The 22,161-nt window shown below is 50.6% G+C and overlaps 1 protein-coding gene across 1 annotated transcript in view; it reads left to right on the top strand.

Moving 5' to 3' along the window:
- Positions 1 to 22,161, top strand: part of COL5A1 (collagen type V alpha 1 chain) — a 195,452-nt gene that overhangs the window by 120,905 nt on the left and 52,386 nt on the right. The window contains exons 26-32 of the mRNA XM_007954294.1: positions 1,075 to 1,119; positions 1,669 to 1,722; positions 10,812 to 10,856; positions 12,452 to 12,505; positions 15,552 to 15,659; positions 16,445 to 16,498; positions 18,871 to 18,924. Of these exons, the coding sequence (XP_007952485.1) occupies positions 1,075 to 1,119; positions 1,669 to 1,722; positions 10,812 to 10,856; positions 12,452 to 12,505; positions 15,552 to 15,659; positions 16,445 to 16,498; positions 18,871 to 18,924 (414 nt within the window). The remainder of the gene's footprint in view (positions 1 to 1,074; positions 1,120 to 1,668; positions 1,723 to 10,811; positions 10,857 to 12,451; positions 12,506 to 15,551; positions 15,660 to 16,444; positions 16,499 to 18,870; positions 18,925 to 22,161) is intronic.

Here is a 22,161-nt window from a genome sequence, read left to right as displayed (position 1 = left end):
GGGTGGTCAAAGGAGATGTTTAGGACTTGGGGGATGCCTAAACTGTGAGAGTATCCAGTCCACCCTTTATTTTATACATGAAGAAGTAGAGGCTTAGAGCAGGCAGTGACTCCTCTGAGGTCACACAGTGGGTAGGTGTAGCTGAAGTGGGCCCTGCCCCCAGCATCCCCACCACTCCACAGCTTCCTCTTCTTACGGGACATCGTGGGGATGGAACTATATTTGCAGACAATAAGGAGCATGCTCTCTGAATTTATCCTCTGAATTTGGCCCCCTGTGTGAACCCAAAGACATTACATCCTTGCTACCAGCCTTGGAGAAAGTCAGAGAAACACTTCTTCCTATGGAAGGAAAGGACCTGGGCCCAGGTGGACAGAGATGGTGACCAAGGGGATGTGACCATTTCTGCTGACCTTAGCATTGTGTCTGTCATGTGAAGTATAGGTCCCTGGAGCTCCCAACTCCCCTCTGAACTTGTGATTCCCCCTGGGGGCTTAAGGCACCCACATGGAGACCAGTTTGCACACAGGGACCCTTCACAAGTGACAGGACTCTACCTCTACCTGGTCCTGCCTTTCTTGGTGTTTCTCCTACAATCAACAACTCCACATTTCTGCTGCTCCAGAAATCCTGGTATCTGGCTCTCAGATCCGGGTCTCATCCCTGGTCTTGCCGGAACTTGCTCAGCTGGATCATCTTGAGAAAGGCTGTGGTGTCCTTCTATCTTCTGTGGAGTCCCTGCCACGTGGGGGCCACATGGACAGAGCCAGGACTTGTCCATGTGTGCTGGTTTCAAAGTCTGTTTCCCTCCAGAGTGAGGCTGTGGTTCTTGTCCCCATTTTACAGATGAGGTAGCTAGGACTTGAGGCTATACAACTAGCTCAGGGCCATACAGTAGTGAGTGACCAAGCTGGATTTGGCTCTCCTTGATGTCAAGTCCAGCTCCTGTTCCTGTGGCGAGGGAGGGACGAGAAGGGATTTTGGCTGTCCGTATCCCTGAAGAGGAAGCTGAATGTGCAGGAGGCTGGTTTTGGAAGTGGCAGCTGACTAATGGAGCCATCTCTCTTGTAACAGGGGCACCCTGGTAAAGAAGGCCCCCCAGGAGAGAAAGGAGCACAGGTAGGTACTCACTGCTTCCCCTGCTCCCCTTCAGCAGAGAGCAGGCCCGGAGTTCTCGGCTTCACCCCTGCTCTGGGCCAACCCAGTGAGTCAAGGACAGCTCTAGCCCTTCCTCAGGTGCCTGACCTTGAGAACCCTCCCTTGGGGGACGGACCCTGGGAGCCCTCCCTCTCTGTGGTCACCTGGGCCTAGACCTGCCCTGTATTCCTGGTTAGCACAGGTGATGGATGCAGATAGAGTCAGCATCTGCAGAGCCCAGCACTCAGCTCAACCTTGATTGTGACCCAACTGATGATCTTGTGGTTCCGGAATGGAAGGTAGAAGAGGTGGCAGAATGCTGATGCAGGCAGGGTTTGGAATTGGGAGATGCTGGATGGAAGAGGAGCTAGGGCAGGGTCTGATCAGTCCAGGGACAGGAACATCCTGCAAGCACCTTTGTGATCTCTCTGCTGCTAGCATAAAGGGAATATGCGGATGTGTGTGTGTGTGGGGTAAACCACAAGCTGTTGACCTGAGATGGTGCTAATGGTCTTTTCCCTCTGGTTTTAGGGTCCACCTGGCCCACAGGGTCCGATTGGCTATCCAGGCCCTCGAGGTGTCAAGGTGAGAATCTACCTGGAAGTCATGATTGGGTCTACAGTGAAGGGCTTGGTGGTTTTAGGGATCCCTTCAGGGATTAATCCTCCCTTAAGCCCAAACTGGGTGGCCCTGGCCTTCTGGTCATGTGAGTTCAGTGACTGGGCCCTGGGACAGTGGAACTGAGCTGTAGACTTGAGTATGACTGGCTCACTGCAGAGAATACTTTCAAGATGAGCTGTAGCAAAACATCGGTGGACAGTGGCTGCCTGTCATCAGGGCAGCATCCTTAGCCTCCTGCCTCTTCCACTATTGCCTGGTATCTTAATTTGGTAAGGCTGCTATGAGGCTAATACTATAAGAAGAGAATGTGTTTCCTCACGGTTCTGGAGGCCAGAGACTAAATTCAGGATGCCGGTTCCACCGGAAGGCTCTCTTTGTCGACTCTGGTGGAAGGTCCTTGTCCCAGCTCTGTAGCTCTGGCGTCCTTCAGATCCCTATTTATCCACCTCCATGTAGCATCTGTCTTCTCATTTGTGCTTGAAGAGGCTGAAGACACACCCATGAAGGCATGGGTAGGGCCTCAGGAACCTAACAAAGAGAACTCTCCTCCCAAATGGGATTGCATCCATGGAGACAGGGGTCAGATCCCAACAAGGGTTTTCGGGGGACACAGTTCTACCCATAGCACTCTGTATCCACTCCCTGATGCTGACTGCAGCCTGTTGCTGACTCAGATCTGGGACGGGGCAAGGGCTAGGGCCTCTTGCCAGTCCTTCTGGGCTATTTTCACATTCACGGAGTGAGAAGACTATGTCTCTGCCAATGGCATCCAGGCCGACAAGAGCTGTTGTTACATGGCTTTTGTAACAACAGCCTTCTCTGGGCTTGATTCCCCCATGTGAGTTCATAGGAGATGTCTGCCTACTCACAATTGTGTTTCTTCTCTTCTCAAGTCTCTGGGAAGCTTGTTAATGGGCCCAGAGCTCCAGAGCAATATCCCAAACACAGGCCTGGCTGTTTTATCCACACTAACCATGTTTGCTTTGAACTGTGTGATTCAATCTCATGGTGTACTGCCCCCTAGTCATGCCTAGGCACATTTATGTGCAGAGAGTTGTGCCCCAGGAAAGCAGCCCTGATTGCGTACTGGCTAAGCAATCGGTTGCTAACTGAAAGGTCAGCGATTTGAACCCACAAGTTGTTCCATAGGAGAAAAATGTGGCAGTTTGCTTCTGTAAAGATTTATGAAGAGCCTATGGGGCAGTTCTTCTCTGTTCTACAGGGTTGCTATGAGTCAAAACCAACTCGAAGGCAGTGAAATGCAGGAGGGGGGCATTGTTCTCCAAACGTACTGGCATTGTCATGCCTGAAAGCTCCAGACTCCCATCCATAGAAAAGGAAAGGTGCATCTTGCCTTCCAAGTGGTTTCAGCTTGATTAAGAAAATGTAGTTCATTTGAGCAATTTGTATGAACACACTGATAAATCCCTGCCCTGATCCATCAAGTTCACAGTGCTATGTATTTTCCAAGAATTTCTATCACTGCATTCCAGGTGTGTGCCAGCCTGTGGTGTGGCTGTGGCCATCCCAGGTGTGTGCTGGCCCGCACTGTGGCCATGGGAGCCCTGATCTTTCAGGAACTTGCTCAGAATCACACTAGAAATCAACACACAGTCAGGACTCACACCCAGATGATGCTAGTTCCTAATCTGTTGCCCATCCTTGACACCCTGAGGGCCCTGACTTTCAAGTCCTAGGAATCAAGATGACCCAAGTGTGAGAGCCATGGAAGAGAGACTTCCCAGCAGCTAGGAGCCTTGGGTGGGCAGCTTTCTCTTTGAAGCATGCTTTTTGCAGCACGCTTAGTACATTTCATAAGAGCGATAATTTCATAGAAATGCTGATTATGTCAGCTCTGTGCATGTTTGTTTTACAAATTCTTGCTGCCTAGTGAAAGCCTTTGCCAGCTCCCGTACATGGCTAATTGCATAATGCTGCTTCTGTGAGCTAAAAAGGTGTTTGCTTTAAATGTTTATGAGGAATGCTCTTATCTTGTCTATCTGATTAAAATTCATTCATGACATGAGCAATCCAGTCAGACTTGGAAGCAGTGGGTAGAAGGAAACCAAGATCTAAAGTTATTTTCATTGGAGAAATAGATCCTCATGTTTCTGTGCATTTGAGAGAGGAAGTGGCATCCATAGCCTAATCAGTGGTGGCGAAAGTGGGATTGATGGGCAGCTTATTGCCATATGGAAAGGCAGCCCTTGGTAAGGGGAAAGCTGGTTGTTCTCCACCAATGTCCTGCCTTCTTCCAGAGAAAGGGGCCCCTGGGTCTTTCTTGGACTCACTGAACAGTTTAAGCTGCTTCTATACCCTTCTATTTCTTGGCCCCTTTATGACAGGCATTGGTTTGGGCTTAACTGTCAGCAAAATGAAACCCATTCTCATTAGCCTGCAAGCACTGGGTGGGCTGGCAAAGAGCCCAAACGTGAATTTGCACTGATGCCCTGGATGCACCCCTGCCCTCTCTGGGCTCCTGATTTCCCTACTAGGCCATTCTGAATCTCCCTTTCCCTTTTCTCCAATGCTGGCCACACCAGGGGCTTGATCAGCAGTCTAGTCAGTGGTTCTGAACCAGGCTGATTCTGTCTGCCTCCCCTGGGAGACATTTGGCCATGTCTGGGGACCTTTTTCATTGTTGTAACTGAGGGTGCTACTGGCATCTCCTGGGTGGAGATGTTGCTTGGTGTCCTGCAGTGCACAAACAGTCCCATCACAAGGAACTTCCAGATGTCAGTAGTGCCAAGGCTGAGAATCTGGCCTGTTTGGATGCAGCACATTCATTTGTCTGCTCACCCCTACTCTGGCTCTGGCAAGATTGAAGCCTCAAGCCTAAGAAGAATCCAAGGGAGTCTCTGGTCTTGCCCTCTCCCTCTTGTTTTCAGAAGGGCATGGAGAGGGGAAGGACGCTCCCAAACACACATAGCAAGATGAGGAAACTGTGCCTGCCTGCCCTTCCTGTGATGGGGGTCTCAATTCTGTGGAAGAGGACCCACATAGACCTGCGCCTCCTGGTTAATGGTTAACACCAGGGAGAGGGAGATGGACCCGGTTTCCACTTCCATTCGAGATCACACATTATTTAGTGGGTCAGATCATGGATCTGGATGTCATATCGGAATCTCAGTCATATTCTTGGTCACACCTGCTTTTCCCTGTGAATTTCAGAGGAAATAAATGGAATATGGGATCACAATTGAGTTTAGCAAGTGTGGAGGGGACTCAAAAACCCCAAAACCAAACCCACTGCTGCTGAGTCAATTCCAACCCTATAGGGTGGATAACAACCCTACAGGGCAGGGTGGAACTGCTCCAGAGTGTTTCCATGGCTGTCGATCTTTACAGAAGCAAAGTGCAAACCAGACCCACTGCCTTCGAGTCAATTCAGACTCACAGTGCCCTTAAAGGACAGAATAGGACTGCCTCATTGGGTTTCCAGAGCTGTAAATCTTTATAGAAGCAGGCTGCCTCTTTCTTCCATGGAGCTGCTGATGGGTTTGAACCATCAACCTTTTGGTTAGCAGCTGAATAGTTTAATCACTGAACCACCAGAGGTCCCTGGAGGGGTCTCAGATCACCTAAAGAACATGCACCTAAGCACATAGGACTCCATCCTTTGGGTTCTGAACTCTTGTTCTGTATACATGCCTTCTGATGGTGGAGATAGTTGGTGTGCTCTGGGTCCTCCAGTTCCATGTCACCTGGGCAGCCCCTCCAGTTCTGCTTACCTTTGGAACATCTAAATAGGACCACTTGGAAGGAAAAGAAAAGCTAGGAAAAGAAAAGCACTAGCCTAGCAGTCAAGCACTTGAGTACTAGCTGAAAGGATGGTGGTTCAAAACCGCCTTGGAAGAAAGGCCTGAAGATCTGCTTCCTAAATGACACAGCCTTGAAAACTGTATGGAGCACTTCTCCTCTGCACACATGGGATTGCTGTGAATCAGAATAAACTGGACGGCAACTAATAATCACCACATGCAGCAGCCAGCCCATCTGAGTCAGTTTTCTTCTTCATGGATTCCTCTGGCTAACACATATTTTTAAGCCATTGATAACAACAACACAACTGTATTCAGGGAAGCCTTGGTGGTGCAATAGTTAAACCCATGGCTACTAACTGAAAGGTTAGCAGTTCAAACCCACCAGCTGTAAAGATGACAGCCTTGGAAACCCTTTGGGGCAGTTCTACTCTGTTGTATGCAGTGTAGCAGTGCACTGCCGTGGAGTCAGATCCGACTCATAGTGACCCCTCCTTGGGTTTCCAAGGTGGTATCACTATGGAAGTAGAATGCATGCCCAACCTCCCTTCTGAGGAGTGGCTGGTGGGTTTGAACCACCAGCCTTCTGGTTAGCAGTAAAATGCCTCGGGCACTTCGCCACCAGAGCTCCTTCTAGCCATACATAGTCCTCCGTTTTGTGATGTATTATAAATCGTAGCCTGTTTAGGGTGGGATGTATCTTGAGTCCTGCCTTGCTTGAGAGTGTGAGACTTAAGTCACCACCCTTAGTTTCCTTGAGGGTATATATGTGAAGGGAGCTCTGGTAGCATAGTGCCTAAGGCACTTGACTGCTAACCAGGAGGTTGGCGGTTCAAACCCACCAGCCACTCCTTGGAAGGAAGATGGGGCAATCTACTTCCATAGTGTTACTGCCTTGGAAACCCAAGGAGGAGTTGCTATTAGTCGGTCCGACTCGACGGCACATAACAACAACAATATATGTGAATATTCTGGCAAAGTTTGCTCTCTTTTGCTCTGGATCCTGCATTTGGTTTGTCAACATCTTTACCCCTGGACTTGAGACAGCAGGCAGTCATGTGACCTGCAAATTTGGAGAGACCTTGGTATCAGTACCTGCCCCTCCTGTTGTATAGGGTCTCTATGAGTCAGAACTGATTTGAAGGCAGTGGATTGATGGAGCTGAGTTTGATGACTGGGCCACTGTAGGGCACCTTCCAGCTTTGTTAGACTCTTCTGGGCTGTGTCCCTAACCTGGCCCATGGACATTTGCTTATGACATGTGATTCCTCTTTGTGTGGCATTCAGTGTCACTATATGAGCTCAGTTTGAAGTAGGCTATGGAGGGAGGCTCGCTTGGTGTCAGGCCTCCCTGCCTGGGCCTGAGATTTTTTCCACAGTTGCACCCACTATCTCCAGGGTGGTTCTTGGTTCTGGCTCCAGTTCCATGTAGAACCATGATCCAAACACCTACAGTGCTGAGCCGTATTAATATGTTTAATGCCAGGCTGAGTTAGCAAGGTCAGTTCTGAATCCACCTGCTGCCAGGTCCTTCCCTCCACCTGTGACTTTCCCTCCTGCCTCCGCTCTGAGCTCCAAAGCCAGTGCTGGGAACCCAGGTGTCACTCTGTCTCCCTTAGGGTGGTGGCCTGGGTGCCAAGAAGGGCAACACTGTGAGCATCAGGAGGGGACAGGTACTGATACCGAGGTTTCTCCTGGTGCCCCAGCTTGTGTGGTCAGGATCTCAGAGTGATTGCATACCCTCCCTGGCCTGGGCATCAAGAGATGCCTGGAAGCCAGTGCTGACAAAGCCTGAGGGCTTTGGAGTCACTGCTCCCTGATCAGACCACAGCTCTTCAGAATAGCTCTCCTGTCTTCACCCTTCCTAGCATTTCTTAGACTCCCACTCCACCCAGGCTCCCAGGAGGGAAAGGCTCAGAGCTACCACGCCTATAGAAAATTTTTGCCACAAGAGGGTGTCCGGTGGCCCTTGGTCCTCAGGAGGGGAGCCTGCTGGGGAGGACATACTTCCCTCAGGGGATCCCATGGGCAGGTAACCTGAGAAAGCTTTGGGCAGCCAAGGGCCAGTATCCATGGTGAAATGTCCCCTTGCTCAGAGGTGTGAGAGGCTAGAGTATCTCATTTCATTGCCCTGGGTGTGGTACAGATTCCAGGAGAGAGTCAAAGTGAAGTAGACCTGGCCCCTGCCCATAGATTCTTATTGCTGACTGGGAAGATGGAAGGACATGTCCTGAATTAATTATAGTAGTAGTAATTAGTAGTAATGTTAGTACTAATGATGGTAACACTAATGGAGTCCTTGGGTGGCATAAGTGGTTAAGCACTCAACTTCTAGCCAAAAGATTAGAGGTTCAAATGCGTCTAGAGGGGCATTGGAGGAAAGGCTTGGACATCTACTTTCAAAATGTCCCAGCCATTGAAAACCCTGTGGGGCACAGTTCTACTCTGATATACATGGGGTCACTATGAGTCAGAATTGACTCAACAGCAACTAATAACAATAACAGTAAGTATTGTTATATACGTGCATGCTTTGGAGATATTGAAGGTTCAGTTCCAGATCACTGCAATAAAGTGAATACTGCAATGGAGAGTCACACTGCAAAAAGGGTATGGGGGCGGCAGTGCCTGATCTCCTCTGACTTCATGAGGGCAAGGAGAATCAAGCTGGACATCAGTAGCATCAGCCCAAGGTGGATTCCTATGGGACGGAGGTCAGACATGCCACCACACTTCAACCTCTTTACCAGTTCTGACCCACAGCACCAATTCTGACCCATGGCATTCTCTAATTCATTGATAATCCATTGCAGTGGCCACACAGAACTCACAGAAAGTACTCATGATTATGGGGTTTATTATGGAGGTAACAGGTTACAATTCAGGATCAGAAGCAACTTAGGATATAGTTCTTTGATCAGGACAGCTTCTTTTAAGCCATGCCACAGGCACACTTCTCTCTGGCCTCGGTCTTTGCCCTGCTTGGGCCAGTGTTACAAAGCTCTTTTAGCTCTGCTGATAGGTACCCAGAGAGGAACGCCACTGGGCCAGCAAGCAGTCAGCTTTCTCACTCTGTGGGCCAGGAAGCCTACCACTCTGTCCGTTGTTGGTCTCGTGGTACTGCTGCATCTGCTGCTGCCTTTTCTCTGTCACTGCTTTTCACCATCTCTCACTGTCTCAGCAAAGTATTGCAGTTCTCTCACTCTCTGTCTCTGCCCCCTGGATTGAGGAGGTTCAGTGCAGGGATCTCGGGTCCAAGGATGTGCTCTACTCTGATTCTTTCTTTCTTTCTTTTTAAATACATTTTATTGAAATATAATTTATATACAGTGTGATTCTTCTTTCTTGATGGTAGTGAGATGCCCCTTTCCACCTCTGGGATGGCTCTTTAAGCCTAATAGGATGGCAAAACTGAGTAATCCCCACGTTAGGTTTCCATATACCTAATGTGCACAGTCCCACCTCCACAAGGGTGCCATGTACCTTATGTACATTATTATCAAGTTATACAATTCCTTTGCACAAAGACCTCACATTTGCATGTTGTTGTTGTTATGCACCGTCCAGTTGGACCCGACTAATAGTGACCCCTCCTTGGGTTTCCAAAGCAGTATCACTATGGAAGTAGATTGCCCCATCTTCCTTCCAAGTCACATTTGCATAGTCCCACCCAATCATCTGGTGGGAATCACAAACACCATGGCTAGAAGAGCCATATTAAACAATTTACTGCACCACACACAAATTTTTGGTTTCCCAGTGCATATAAAAGTTATGTTTACATTATATTGTAGTCTATTTAAAGGAGGTATGGTGGTGCTGTTTTTAAGGCATTAGGCTGCTGACCAAAAGGTTGGCAGTTCCAACCCACTAGTCACCCCGTGGGAGAAAGATGAGGCAGTCTGCTTCCATAAAGATTTACAGCCTTGGAAACCCTATGGGGGTCATTGCTGTGAGTCAGAATCAACTCGATAGCAGTGGGTGGATAGTCTATTAAAGGCGCTCTCATGGCATGTAGTTAAAGCATTTGGCTGTTAACCAGAAGTTTGGTGGTTCAAAGCCCCCAGCTGCTCCAAGGGAGAAAGGTGAGGCAGGTTGCTTCCGTAAAGATTTACAGCCTTGGAAACAGTATTCTGGCAGTTGTACTCTGTCTTCTAGAGTCTCTAAGAGTCAGAATTGACTTGATGGTGGTGTGTTTGGTTTAGTTTTGGTAGGCTATTATGGAATCCCTATGGGGCAGTTCCACTCTGTCCTATAGTGTTGCTAAGAGTTGGAATTGACTCAGTGACAGTGGAGGATTTTTGGTTTTATATTCTATTAAATGTAGCATAGTGTCTAAGGCACTTGACTGCTAACCAGAAGGCTGGCAGTTCAAACCCATCAGCCACTCCTCAGAAAGAAGGTTGGGCAATCTACTTCCGTAGTGATACTGCTTCAGAAACCCGAGGAGGGGTCTCTATGAGTTGGGTCCGACTTGATGGCACATAACAACAACAAGTGTACAATAGCATGCTGAAAAAGCTTGACATATTGTGAAAATTTACCAAAATGTGATACAGAGACACAAAGTGAACATGTTATTTGAAAAATGGTGCCAATAGACTTGCTTGGCACAGGGTTGCCACAGATCTTCAATTTGTAAAAAAATGCACTATCTGCAAAGTGCAATAAAGCAAAACATAGTAAAACGAGGTATGCCTGGATAAGTACTTACAATTATTTACAAGAAAGAATCAAAATAATAAGATGACACACGACTACCATTTATTAAGCACTTAGGGCTTTCCTGGGTCCCTTCCCACTCATTATCTTCTCCATTTACCAAATGAGGAAACCGAGGCATAGTAGTTGTCAGAGGCCACAGAGGGGCTGGGATCTCACCAGTCTGCCCAACTTCAGAACCCATGCCCTAGGCATTGCACCCTGCTTCCCCCAAAACCTCGAAGAGACATGACTATTTCTAGAGGGGCAGGGTGCCACTGTGGGAAACTGGAGCCTTCATGAGATGTGTTGACATGCAGTGGGGCCCTTGGAAGGAGAGTTGGTGTGAAGGTCAGGATGGGGTTGACTTTCTGTACAGAGGCTGAGAGATCCTTAGGTGTGAAGTGGCCTTTCTCCCGAGAGTGGAGGCCCATACAGGGACTCAGTGTGGGCAGGGCACAGGGCACCTGGGGCTTCACCTGATTCTTGAACAAGCCCAGTGGAGGCTATGATTTTAACTGCTTTCCCTCTATGACTCGATGGCAAATAACAACAACAACAACAATTTCCCTTTACTATCCTGTGTTCCAGGGGGCAGACGGCATCCGAGGCTTGAAGGGCACCAAAGGCGAGAAGGTGAGTGTTAGCCTCTTCCTGGTTGGTGGCCTCTGGCCTGTTATAGGGTGGCTCTGTGACAGCAGTGCTGAGTAAAGTAAAGCAGGGCTGAGATCACCCCTGAGTGTGAAGGGAACTGATGCCAATTTGGGTGGGAGTTTGGTTATTTGCAAAGGAGAAACGGGGGGCAGGGGTGGGGGGTGTCTCCCAAGGGCCAGACCTGGGCTGGGCTGCATGCTCTCCATACATGGTAAGGGCCCAGCCCCAGATGCAGTTCACAGGCCCCTACACCTGTACACACCCCAAATTTTAGTCCATTCACCAGTTCCTGAGCTTGCAGTGGTGAGTAGACAAGACAGAGCTGCTTGGAGATATGAATACTGACCAGGTAGCAGGCTCGCTCCCTGACTGGCCACACACAGCTTCCAGGCTGCTTCACAAGGCAGCTTGGCAGACAACCCTGTGGCTGTCAGGTTTTCTCCTGAGCAGGCCTTGCAGCCAGAGAGGCTTGCTATGGCCAGTGAGGTGAGAAAAGGGAAGAAAGCCAGGTCACTTGGGGGCCGAGGGGGCCAGGCACTGCCTGGGCCTCCAGCCATGTGCACTTAGACTGCAGACGTTCATGAATGTATGGCAATAATAGGCTCAGAAAACTGTGTTTGGCCAGTCGACCTGTGGGCTGGGAGCAAATGGAACATTCTGGGTAATAAACAGAGATGCTATGCAGCTGTGTGTGCCCTGAAGGGTTGGCACATCTGATGCGCTGGGAGCAGGAACATCCGAACAATGTCTGACTGTGACTGGCCACTGTTCTCTCTCTAGTTTGGTGACTGGGGGCCCCAGAGCCAAATTTAGAGTCCACTATGGCGCACATGGCCTCAGGGGTTCCTCCCTTGGCTAGCCCACCCCACCTGGTCTCCTTGTCCTTTGGGGAAGCTGTTTAGTGCATGTTGTCAATGAGGCTGCGCACAATGTGGAGTTCTCAGGGATTCGGGGCTGCAGGTAGGTGGGATCTGCCCTCAATGGACCCACTTGGGTCCTTTCCTGAGGGCTCTGTTGGCCTTAAGATCATCCTCACGTAGGCACTGAGTGGCCACATGGAGTCTGGATATAATAGACACAGAGTTACTTCATAGTGCTGCGCCATTTGCTGCCCACCCTTATCCTGGGTGAGTGCCCATGGGAGGAGAGGCAGAGAGGTGCCCCCCAGAGTGCCTTCCTTCTGCAATGCTGGCTATACCAGCTTAGGTTCTCTGAGAGCGTTCTTCACCCAGCTCCCCCTCTTCAAACTTGGGCCTGTTCACCAGTCTGGAGTGGTGAATGGACAGCCGAGCTGCTCAGAGGCATGGATACTGACCGGGTAGTAGACTTAGCCCCTGTTCCACCATGCAGAGCTTTCAGACAGCTAAGACCTCAGCCCCCTGGGGCAGCCACATCCCCAGCCTGGAACTGCAGAGGGCTTCATGAGGACAGGCCCAGGGGCTCCTGCCTGTACTGCAGCGTGAGAAGAATCTGGGTGGGCGGAGTTGTGCAGAGCTTGGCCCTGTTGTGAGCAGGCATCACTCTCTTCTGGGAAGCGGCTCATTTGTCTAGGCTGAAGTCCTTGTTCTGCTATCCAGGGTGAAGACGGCTTTCCTGGGTTTAAAGGAGACATGGGCATCAAGGGTGACCGGGTAAGTGTTTGGAGTCTGGGAGGTGGCGTGATTCTGTGGGAGGGCTGGAGTATTTAGAGCCACAGGGCAGCTTCTCCTAGGGCTCACCTCTCCAGAGAGTGACGGTCATGGTGTGGGAACACTGGGGGGCTAGATCCCCCTCCTCACCGTCCACACTCTGAGGCCATAGTGGGTCCCCCCTGGTATTAACCCTCTGGGGCTAGGGACAAGTGTTTTTACCTGGCCCCTGTGCCCCGGGCCTTTATACCACACGGGTGGGTATTTTGGTGTCCTGAATCTGCTGTAACAAAATACCACATGTGGGTAGCCTTAAAGAACAGGAATTTATTTTCTCTCAGTCTGGAAGCTAACAGTCCAAATCAGGGTCTTGGCTGTGTCCATTCCTTCTGCGACCTCTCTCCTTATTCTGGTGTCTGCTGATGATCCTTGGCACCCTTGGCTCATGGACAGGTGCTCACATGGTGTGTGTCTTCCCCCGTGTATGTGTGTCTCTGTGTCTATTCTGCTCTTTTTATAAAGATGCCACTCAGAAGGGATTAGGTTTGGGACCCACCCTCCTACATATGGCCTCATTAGCATAACAAAAGAGAACTCTGATTAACAATCCAGGTTACATTCACAGGCACGGGGTCAGGTCATCCTCATTTCTTTGAGAGGCACAATTTAGCCCATAATGGAGTCCATGGAGATGCTTTTGCCTGGCCGATGCTCTGGGTTGAGGAGCAGTTCATTTGTTGGCCTGCACACATAAAGCCAACAAGGTTGTGCCATGGCTAGGGCCAAAGCTTCCTGTTGAGCCTTTGGAGTCCCTTGGTCCCCCAGGCATCACTAGTTCCTCAGGATGCCCAGCAGCTCTGAGATCTGTGACTTCATACGGGGGTTTCAGGAGAAATCACAGAGCTAGGCTTGCTTTTTAATGAATAATGTAGCTTAGTTCCAGAGAAAGACAGTTGCAGCTGGGAGAGGAGGGGTCTGTGCACAGCTATGGCGGGCACCAGCCGAAAGCCACCAAGCCACTGGCAGTTTTCATGTAAATGAGAGAGGGTAGTGTGAAGGCTTCTCATGGATGTTTCCTGTCAGCCAGCCCTACTGGGCATTTTGAAGTCTCCCTAATAACTTCGGAGTGGATAGAAGCCCAGGTAGAGGGAATGAAGTGCCTCCCACCGTGATGCAGGTGGACACAGAGCCGTGACAGCCCCGAGCACCCGGAGAGACACCCGTCAGGTTAGATGGGCTTCTCGGCAGCAGCAACAGTGATTCCCTTGCAAAGCAGCATCCTTGGAGCCTGCTGGAATGAGAGCCCTCTGTGTGTTCATCACCATGTTCCACGACAGGCACATGGCACAAACCATCTGTGTCTCTGTCAGAGCCAGGGAAAAGATAGTCATCCACCATCAGGTTGCTGGTAAAGACACCAGCTTAGAACTTTCTTCAACGTGGGAGATCCTGCCATGCCATGTGTAAGAGCCCCTCTCAGCTTGACTTGACCATGTCCCTTTATCCTCCCAGTGATGACTGAGTCCACATTTGGGGTCCATATGATGAGGTACAGCTCAAAAATAGATGGCACAAAAAACATTCCATGGTCCTCCTGCTCAGGTCCTGGGAGCCAAGTTCTTGTCACACTGGGTGGGAAGGACACTCCTCATCCCAAGAAACAAGGAAATCGCGTGATGTCCCCCAAAGGACAAAGCTGCAGCCTGGCCTTTTGCAGATGCCCAGTGAATATGTGAGGGATTGTCTTGTTGAGCTAGAGGACAGAGTGCTCTGGACGTGCACACAAGCTCGGGATGACAGGAAATTGTTAACCTTTTCTTTTCTTTTAAAAAAAAAAAAGCTATTGAGATTTGAGTGAAAGTTGACAGAGCAGAATGGTTTTCTACTCAACTGTCCATACACAATGTGTTTTACATTTTGTTTTGTGACACTGAATGCCATCCCCACAATGTACCAGCACTCTTCCCATTTCCTCTCTGTGTTTCCCGTTCGTTCCCAGTCTTCCTTCTTTTCTATCCCTTCCTATCTCCTGAGCTTTCTCCCTAGGTTATTGTCATGCAATGGACATTTTGCTTTGAGGCTGTACAGCGGGTATGCAGCTGCTCTTGGGAACAAACGCTCAGAGGAAGGCTCAGCGATTGGCAGATGCAGGACACGAGAAGTGGGGGCATTCAGGGGCTCAGCATGGCTCTGCTCCTGGCCTGGGCCAAGGCCTCCTCTCCATGACTTAGGGATGCTGGGCAAGGCAATAATTAAGCTCCTTGCATCTGTGTGGCGACATCCTGTGGGCCCCTTGTGCCCAGGTGACTACACAGTTTAGGGATCAGGACCCATTTCAACACCTCCTGGGGTTCAGAAGGAGAAAGTAGTGTTCCCTCTTTCCACCAGTACAGGATTATCCTGCTCTATTTTTGGAAGTAAGTCCTCAGGTGATGCAAATGGTTTGCACTTGACTACTAACCTAAAGATTAGAGGTTCAAACCCACTCAGCAGCACCATGAAAGTAAGGCCTGGCGACGTGTTTCTATAATGGTTACAGCCAAGAGAACAGTGGAGTAATTCCACTCTGTACACGTGGGGTTGCCACGAGTCAGAATCAACTGTAGGGCAACAGGTTTGGGTTTGGGTTCCCCCTACCCCCCACTGCCTGGACTTCTATCTATTTTATTTTGGGAAGTAGCAATTCAGAGCCCCTATTGTTCACCTTTTGTTATAGTCAAAGAGATACTTGATTTGGAGACGGTAATTGGGAGGTGGGAGCGTGCAGCCTTGAGAAAATAGCAGGCCAGCCTCACCAAGATAGGCAGTGGCCCGGGCCTGAACCCCATAATTTACCCCGTGGGATGGGCTCACTCTGTCAGCAACATGGCTGTAGGCCATCAGCTTGGAGAGGCAAGTGTGCCAGGCTTGCTATTAGGAGTGTGCCAGCATCTATTAGGAGAGGCTGCCTGGGATGTGACCGCAAGCCCTTGGGACAGTGGTGGGAGCTGTGGGTGGTAGTGGGAGGCCAGAGGATGGTTTCCCTCACTTTCTGTTCTCTGACTCACAGGGAGAGATTGGACCACCTGGTCCCCGAGGCGAGGATGGCCCTGAAGGTCCAAAGGGTCGAGGAGGTCCCAATGGTGACCCTGGCCCCCTAGGGCCCCCTGGGGAGAAGGTAAGGGAAGCAGGACCTGAGTATGGGGGTTGGGTGGGGCTCCAACCTGACTAGACTCCCTAGGCCCTTCCCCTAGCAACTTGAATGGGCTAAGCCACCCTGTGGTGGGGTACACTTGACTGAAGACCCTGGCCCCATCTCGTTCCCCTACCTGGGACTCAGCCACCCTCCTTGCAAGTGCGATGCTTTCTTGTCCTACATGTGCCCACATCTGCTCCATGGAAGAGCACCTCCTCCTGGGCTTGCCAAGCTCAGGAGTTGGGACTGTGGCACCTACAGGTGTCGTTCTCAGTGGGGGACCCATGTTCACCCAGCCCCTCTCTCTGTAGGGAGGAGGATAGCAGGGCCCCCGAGGTTGTGAAGGCACCTGTCTAGTTGGCAAAGCCCAGCTGTGGTTGCACTGCCTACCCAGCCTCAAAGGAGGGAGGGACAGTAAACTTTCCACCACTTCTCCCAAGGCTAGAGCTCTTCTACTGAAGACTAGGAAAAGTCTCACAGGTCAAGAATACTTGGGGCTTGCGTCTTTACCCACTCTGGCTTCAGATGGCATCTGACGTCTTCTCTTGGGGTCTTTGTCTCATACCAGGGTAGGGGTTACTGGGGACCTGGGTACTCAAGAAGTCACCTGGAAGAAACGACCAGTGGAGGCCTCCCTATTATGATCATGTTCTTCAGCCTTCAGAGACTGCTCCCGTCCACTCCCCACCAGAATGCACTGGCTTTCTGTCTACTCTGAGAAAATGACTTGAGAAACTCCATCTAATGCAACTCTTATCTCTCCCCAGGGGAAGCTTGGAGTCCCAGGATTGCCAGGGTACCCGGGAAGACAAGGGCCCAAGGTAATTTACATCCTTACATGGTGTTGGGCTTCTGGGGATGCCCTAAGGACACTCCTGACCCGGCCCCACCCTGCACCTTAGCACTTACCATCCCTACGAGCACTTCAAGGGCAGAAATGGATGTCAGACTCCTGTGTCTCTCAAAGGTTGTTCTGTGCACAGCATTGCATTCCCTGGGCTGAGCTGGAGGGAGGTGCTTGCACATTAGCCAAGCTTTCAGAGAAGACAGTAGAACCAGAGCTGAGTGTGGGCAAACACCTGCCCCTGGTCCCACTACCCAACACCCTGGCAGGGCCCCATCACCCCCACCCCTGGCCCCACCATCTGACACTTTGGCAGGGCCCATCACCCTCACCCCTGGCCCCACTACCCAACACTCTGGTAGGGCCTATCACCTCCACCCTTGGCCCTACCACCTGACACTCTGTCAGGGCCCATCACCTGATACCCTAGCAGGGCCCACCACCCCCTCTGTTGCCCACACAGAAACTCAGGGACTGTCTCCTCACAACTCTGACTCACTTTGGAGATTACAAGGTCATTTTCTTGTAACTGAGCATCAACAAAAGATGAAAACTTTTCTAACATGAAATCACATTCCACTTTAAGTGAAACAGCTCCTTACGGCTTTGGAAATCCTTTAAAACATTATTTTCCCACAAATCCCACATTTTATTATTCATGGATCTTCCTTAAAAAAATAACTGGCTGCCCAGCACAAGGGACATGATTAACGACAGAGAGAGTCCCTTCCTCTTTCCTCCGATTTGCATCTGCGCCATTTGTGAGTGCAGTTAGCTGAGGCACCTGCTAGGAGTCAGGGTTCGGTCCCATCAGTAGAGAGAGGTGTGGCGGCAGTCTCAAGTCTGGGTGTTTCTATTCCAGTGAAGGGACATCTGAACCCTGTCCTTCCTGTGCAGAATGACATCCACCCTAGTGTGTGCAAGCCTACCCCCAACACACAGGAGAGGGTGTGCTGTAACCAGGCTTTTGTGTTGTGTCCAATGTACCTACAGACTACATCAGTGCCATCTGTCTGCTGGGGGCTTGATGGACATGCTTCATTTGGGGAAGGGGGGTGAGGAGAGGAAACATTTGATGAGAGTAGGGCAGATAGACTTCAAGTCTGGGCTACCTTTTGGGAAGGTGAAGGTATGATTTTTAATTGCCGGCATGTCCTGTGGGCAGTGACTAAGTGTAGTGACCCCATCCTGAGCAGGGCTCTGGAGACCCCTGTGCCCCAGGTGTCCTCACTGCTGTCTTCGGCTGGATGGACAAATGGGCACAAATGGGCTGATGCAGGATTTGGAACATTGTGCGCTATTCAGGAACACAAGCATGTTCAGGTCAGGATGTTAGCCATCTTGGGAGGAGGGGCCTCTGGAGGGCAGCAGCCAGCACTAATGTCCATGGACTAGTGAAATGACCCTCAGTGTCCAGGGAGTGAGCCAGTTTTCTTTTCGTACATCCCAGGGGTTTGGGCATCCACTAGATGAAAGCCCTTACTCTCATCTTTTATCTCTGTGTTCCTTGTAAAGATCTAGATTGAGTGGCTGCTTGATGCCTCTGTGGGCACATTTTTATTTTTTCTGACTTTGAAGGCCGCTACTCTTTACTTGGTAGCATCCTGGGATGATACCAAAGCATGGCAACAAGGAACAAAAACAAAATGTCATAAATGTGAGAGGCACACCTCCTTGTCTCTAGCTAAATCTTACAGTGTCTGGTCCCTTTTCTTCCAAGTTAGCAATGTTATGTAGATGTATGTGTGTGGTAGCAGAGGGTGTGTGTATGTGTGTGTGTGTGTGTGGTTAAGGTTGAGTTTGGAATTTTAAATTTGGAGTTTAAGAGATAATCAAAGGATATTTGTTGAGTGGGTGGGTGTGTGGGTCGGAAAGTGAGTGGATAGGCAGATGGGTGGATGGATGAGAAAATGAATGGAAAGATCTATGAAAAATAAAATGTGAGATTTGAGTGATGGGTAGGTGAGTGGATAGGTGGGTGGACAGGTAGGTAGATAGATGGGTGGGTGGACAGATGAGTGGATGAGTGGGCAGGTGGGTGGATGGGTGGGTGGATGAGTGGATGGATAAGTAGATGGCTGGGTGAATGGATGGACCAATAGATGGGTGGACGGGGAGATGGGTGGATAGATGGATGGGTGAGTGGTTGGGTGATGGATAAGTGGATGGCTGAGTGAATGGATAGGCACATGGGTGAGTGCATGGCTGGCTGGGTGGATGGGTAGGTGGATGAAGTTTGTGTCAGGGTAATTAACTACAACAGACATGTCCTCCAGTTGCACGTGCTTCACAGCCAATCCTGGCCAGTCTTCACACCATTTCTTCATCATCTATCTCCCTCTCTTTCAGGGTTCCATTGGATTTCCTGGGTTTCCTGGTGCCAATGGAGAGAAGGGCGGCAGGGTAAGCACAGCCTGGCCTCTGGTCAGGGAACTTGTTCTTCAACCTTGTTATCTCTGGGAATGTTCTCAAGTCCACGGCCTGTTAATTTCTCATCTACTTTGCTGCCAACACTGCTTTTAAGAACAGCCGGCCTTGAGCTCATGACCTTAAGCACTAAGCGCTGTGCTTGTCCCCAGCGCTGGGCTGGGTAGTGATGTGACAGGGAGGCCAGCAGGCAGAGAAGGAACCATGTCATGATGAGAAAATAGAGCTTTGTAGTAAACACCACTTCCCACAGAGCTCCTTTCAGTCATTGGTGAGAACCAGATTCTGGTCTTCACCCAAAGGGCCCTCTTCTAAACTGGTTTTAAAAGGAGGGAAAATGTTTTATTTTCATCCTTCCCACTACCTCCTAGTCCAAGTTCACGAGGCTTCATCCCCTTGTCATTACCAAGCTGCCATCAGCCTACAATACCTGCTGGGGTGTGATGGGGTTATTATTGCAAACAAAATTGTTCCCAGGTGCTGGGCTGGGGAGCTGTGTTCCTCCCCTGCCTGCCTGTGCCTGAACTGGCCAGGAGGCCACATCACCAAATCTGTGCTGAGCACTACCCATCAAATATGATATAGAATCTGCCACAGGCCTTTGACACTGAGCCGGCACATGGGGATAGAGACTGTCTGGGCTGTGCAGCAACTGCAGAGGAACTGTGAGGACCCAGCCTCAGAGAGACACAGCTGTCCCATGTGCTGCCACATAACCGAGCTTCAGCCCACACTCCCACCATCATGCCCCATCCGGTCTCTCATGGCAGAGATGGAGCTCTGGGGTATGCCCCTCCTCAGACATGCTGCTCCTGCTAACATCCTCATGTTAACTTGGGTCCACATGCTCTCTAAAGCAGGGAGAAAGGCGATAAGCCAACCAAAGCCCATGTAAGCAGATATGTCACAAAGGAAAAGCCATGACTGTGCTGAGGCTATGCAGCAGCAGGGACACAGAGGAGCTGGGCCCATGCCTGAGGAACAGCTGAGGTCTGCATGCCATGGTGGTGCCCCGGTCCTGCCCTCCTCATGCAGGCCCTAGAGTTGACTGCAGCCCTTGGTGGAGAGGTAGCTTTGATGTGGAGGGGCTGGACCAAGTGGCAGCCTCTCTGCTCAACAGCATATGCCATCCCTCTACTCTGCCAGGGCCATTGGCCTGCCCACAGTGGTGCAGACAGAGTCATGCTGGGGGATGGATCAACTGTGCTGGAAGCTGCTCTCTGTCTTGGCTTATGAATCACTACACAAACTAGATGCCACATGCTCTGATCCTGGAGTAGCTGGGTAGGGGTGGGCATGGTCCTGGTGACAGCCACTGGGAAGGCCGTGGCTGTGAGGAGTGATCTCACCTGGCCACTGTGTGACACTCAGATAGAGCAGGGGCATGTGAGTGTCTAGATAAGCATGGCTTTCCAACTGCAGATGACTTTTCTTGCTCCCTGGGTTGACAGTTTTGAATGTCTGGTCTATTCAGATGCTCCTGCTATGGGGTGAGTGTATGTTTGTGTGTGGATGGATGAGATTGATGGGCTGAGGTCACAGTCTGGGTCCTGTTGGCCCTGTGCCCCTAGCAGGAAGGGCTGCTGGAGCATCTTTGTGACAGAGCCTGGGTCTTGTTCTAGAAGGATCTTGGGGTGCCAAGTTGAGGATGAATAGTAGCAAGGTAAAGGGGAGTGGAGAGATGAGGGAGAGGCTGTGGTAGTTCTAGCACAAGAGGACACTGATGCAGACCAGGGTAGTGGCCAAGGAAGTGTGGGAAGCTGTTGGTAGAGCCCACAACTCCAAGCTGTCCTGTGAAACTGGTCACTTATTGGGGCTTCAGCTGCATTTAAAAGTCCTCCCCAAGAATTCCAAATACAGTTCTGACCACAGAAACAATGGAGAGGTGAAGATGGAAGTTTCCCACCCTCACCCAGTATGGACAGCACTGAGCTGGTATAGGCTGTGGTTGAATAGCAGGGGTAGGGGTGTCTGCTGGCAAAGGGAAGCTATGGCCAAGGCACCTGCTCTGCATCTGGGTGAAACTTGTGTCCAGTTCTCTCCAGCTTAGTCTCAGGGAGCTGCTTAGTCTCAGGCTGGAGACAACACAAAAATTAGTCAAGATTTTCCAATCCTTTCCAGGCCCCTCTCAGGCCCCAGAGCACAGGTTAGCACCATCCTTGGTCTCTGCTTCATCCCTGGTCACAGAGCATGCCTGGTACCCAGCTGCATCAGGGAAGAGAATCCCTCATCAAGTTGCAGCATGGACTGGAGGTCAAGTACACGGGCCTGGTTTCCTGTGGAACTCATAGTAATGGTGATGTGTTGAGATGGCACTCAGCCATCTCTATCTCTCTGTCAGGATGAATCACAGCCTCCTATTCCGGAAGCCACATGCAGCACCCCACTCATAAGCTTGCTGTTGTGTCAGTGCCACAGGAAGAGGTTCTGAGTATGAGATGGTGGTCTTGATGGCAGAGTTGCTTCATAGTGAGCTCCAGAGCACAGGGGATGTGGGTTGGCAGGAAGAGGTTCTAAGTAGGGGATTGGTTATCTCAATGGAGAAGTTGCTTTATGCTGTGTTTTGAAGCACAGGGGATGTGGATCAGCAGCACCAGGGGCCCTCTCAGTGGGCTTAGCCCTCTAGCTTGGGCCTATGAGTGAGGCTGCCCAGGTGTCTACAGGGGGAGGGCCAGGCTGCCCCGCAGCTGGACCCACCTCTTGGTTCACTGTGCAGCCTTGTGTTGGGTCAGTAGAAGCTTCTGGATGCTTGTTCACTGTGTGGGCCTTCCATGGCATAAGGCCACTCCATGTCCCACTGTGTGTCTGTCCTCACTTGTTCTTTGGCTTTGTGATTCCTCATAGCCATGGGTTTTCATCTTGTGACAGGTCATTCCTTGAACATACCAAGTGCTGAGTACTGCACAGGTGCTGGTGGCACAGGAGGGTAAGCCAAATGTCCCCATGCAGCCCAGAGGAGTGTGCCAGCAGCCTAGCACACATAAGAGTGGAACAGGGGCCATATTCTCAGGAGCACCCCAGGAAGTCAGAGCACCATCCCAGGGGTAGGGAGTAGGATCCAGCCGCGACCTGCGAGGTAGACAGAGGTTGGATGAATGAGATGGGGTGGGGAGAAGCTTGCAGCATCTCAGGGGGACACAGTGAAGGTCTGCGTGCAGTGGGCTCAGCAAGCAAAAGCTGGGATTGCCAGCAGGGGAATGATGGGGCTGCAGA

The sequence above is a fragment of the Orycteropus afer genome, unplaced genomic scaffold (genome assembly GCF_000298275.1).
Source record: "Orycteropus afer afer isolate SDZICR_OR568_19922 unplaced genomic scaffold, OryAfe1.0 scaffold00456, whole genome shotgun sequence".
Lineage (NCBI taxonomy): Eukaryota > Metazoa > Chordata > Mammalia > Tubulidentata > Orycteropodidae > Orycteropus > Orycteropus afer.
Note: the sequence above shows the minus strand (reverse complement) of the source record. Positions and strands in the feature narration are given on the sequence as shown.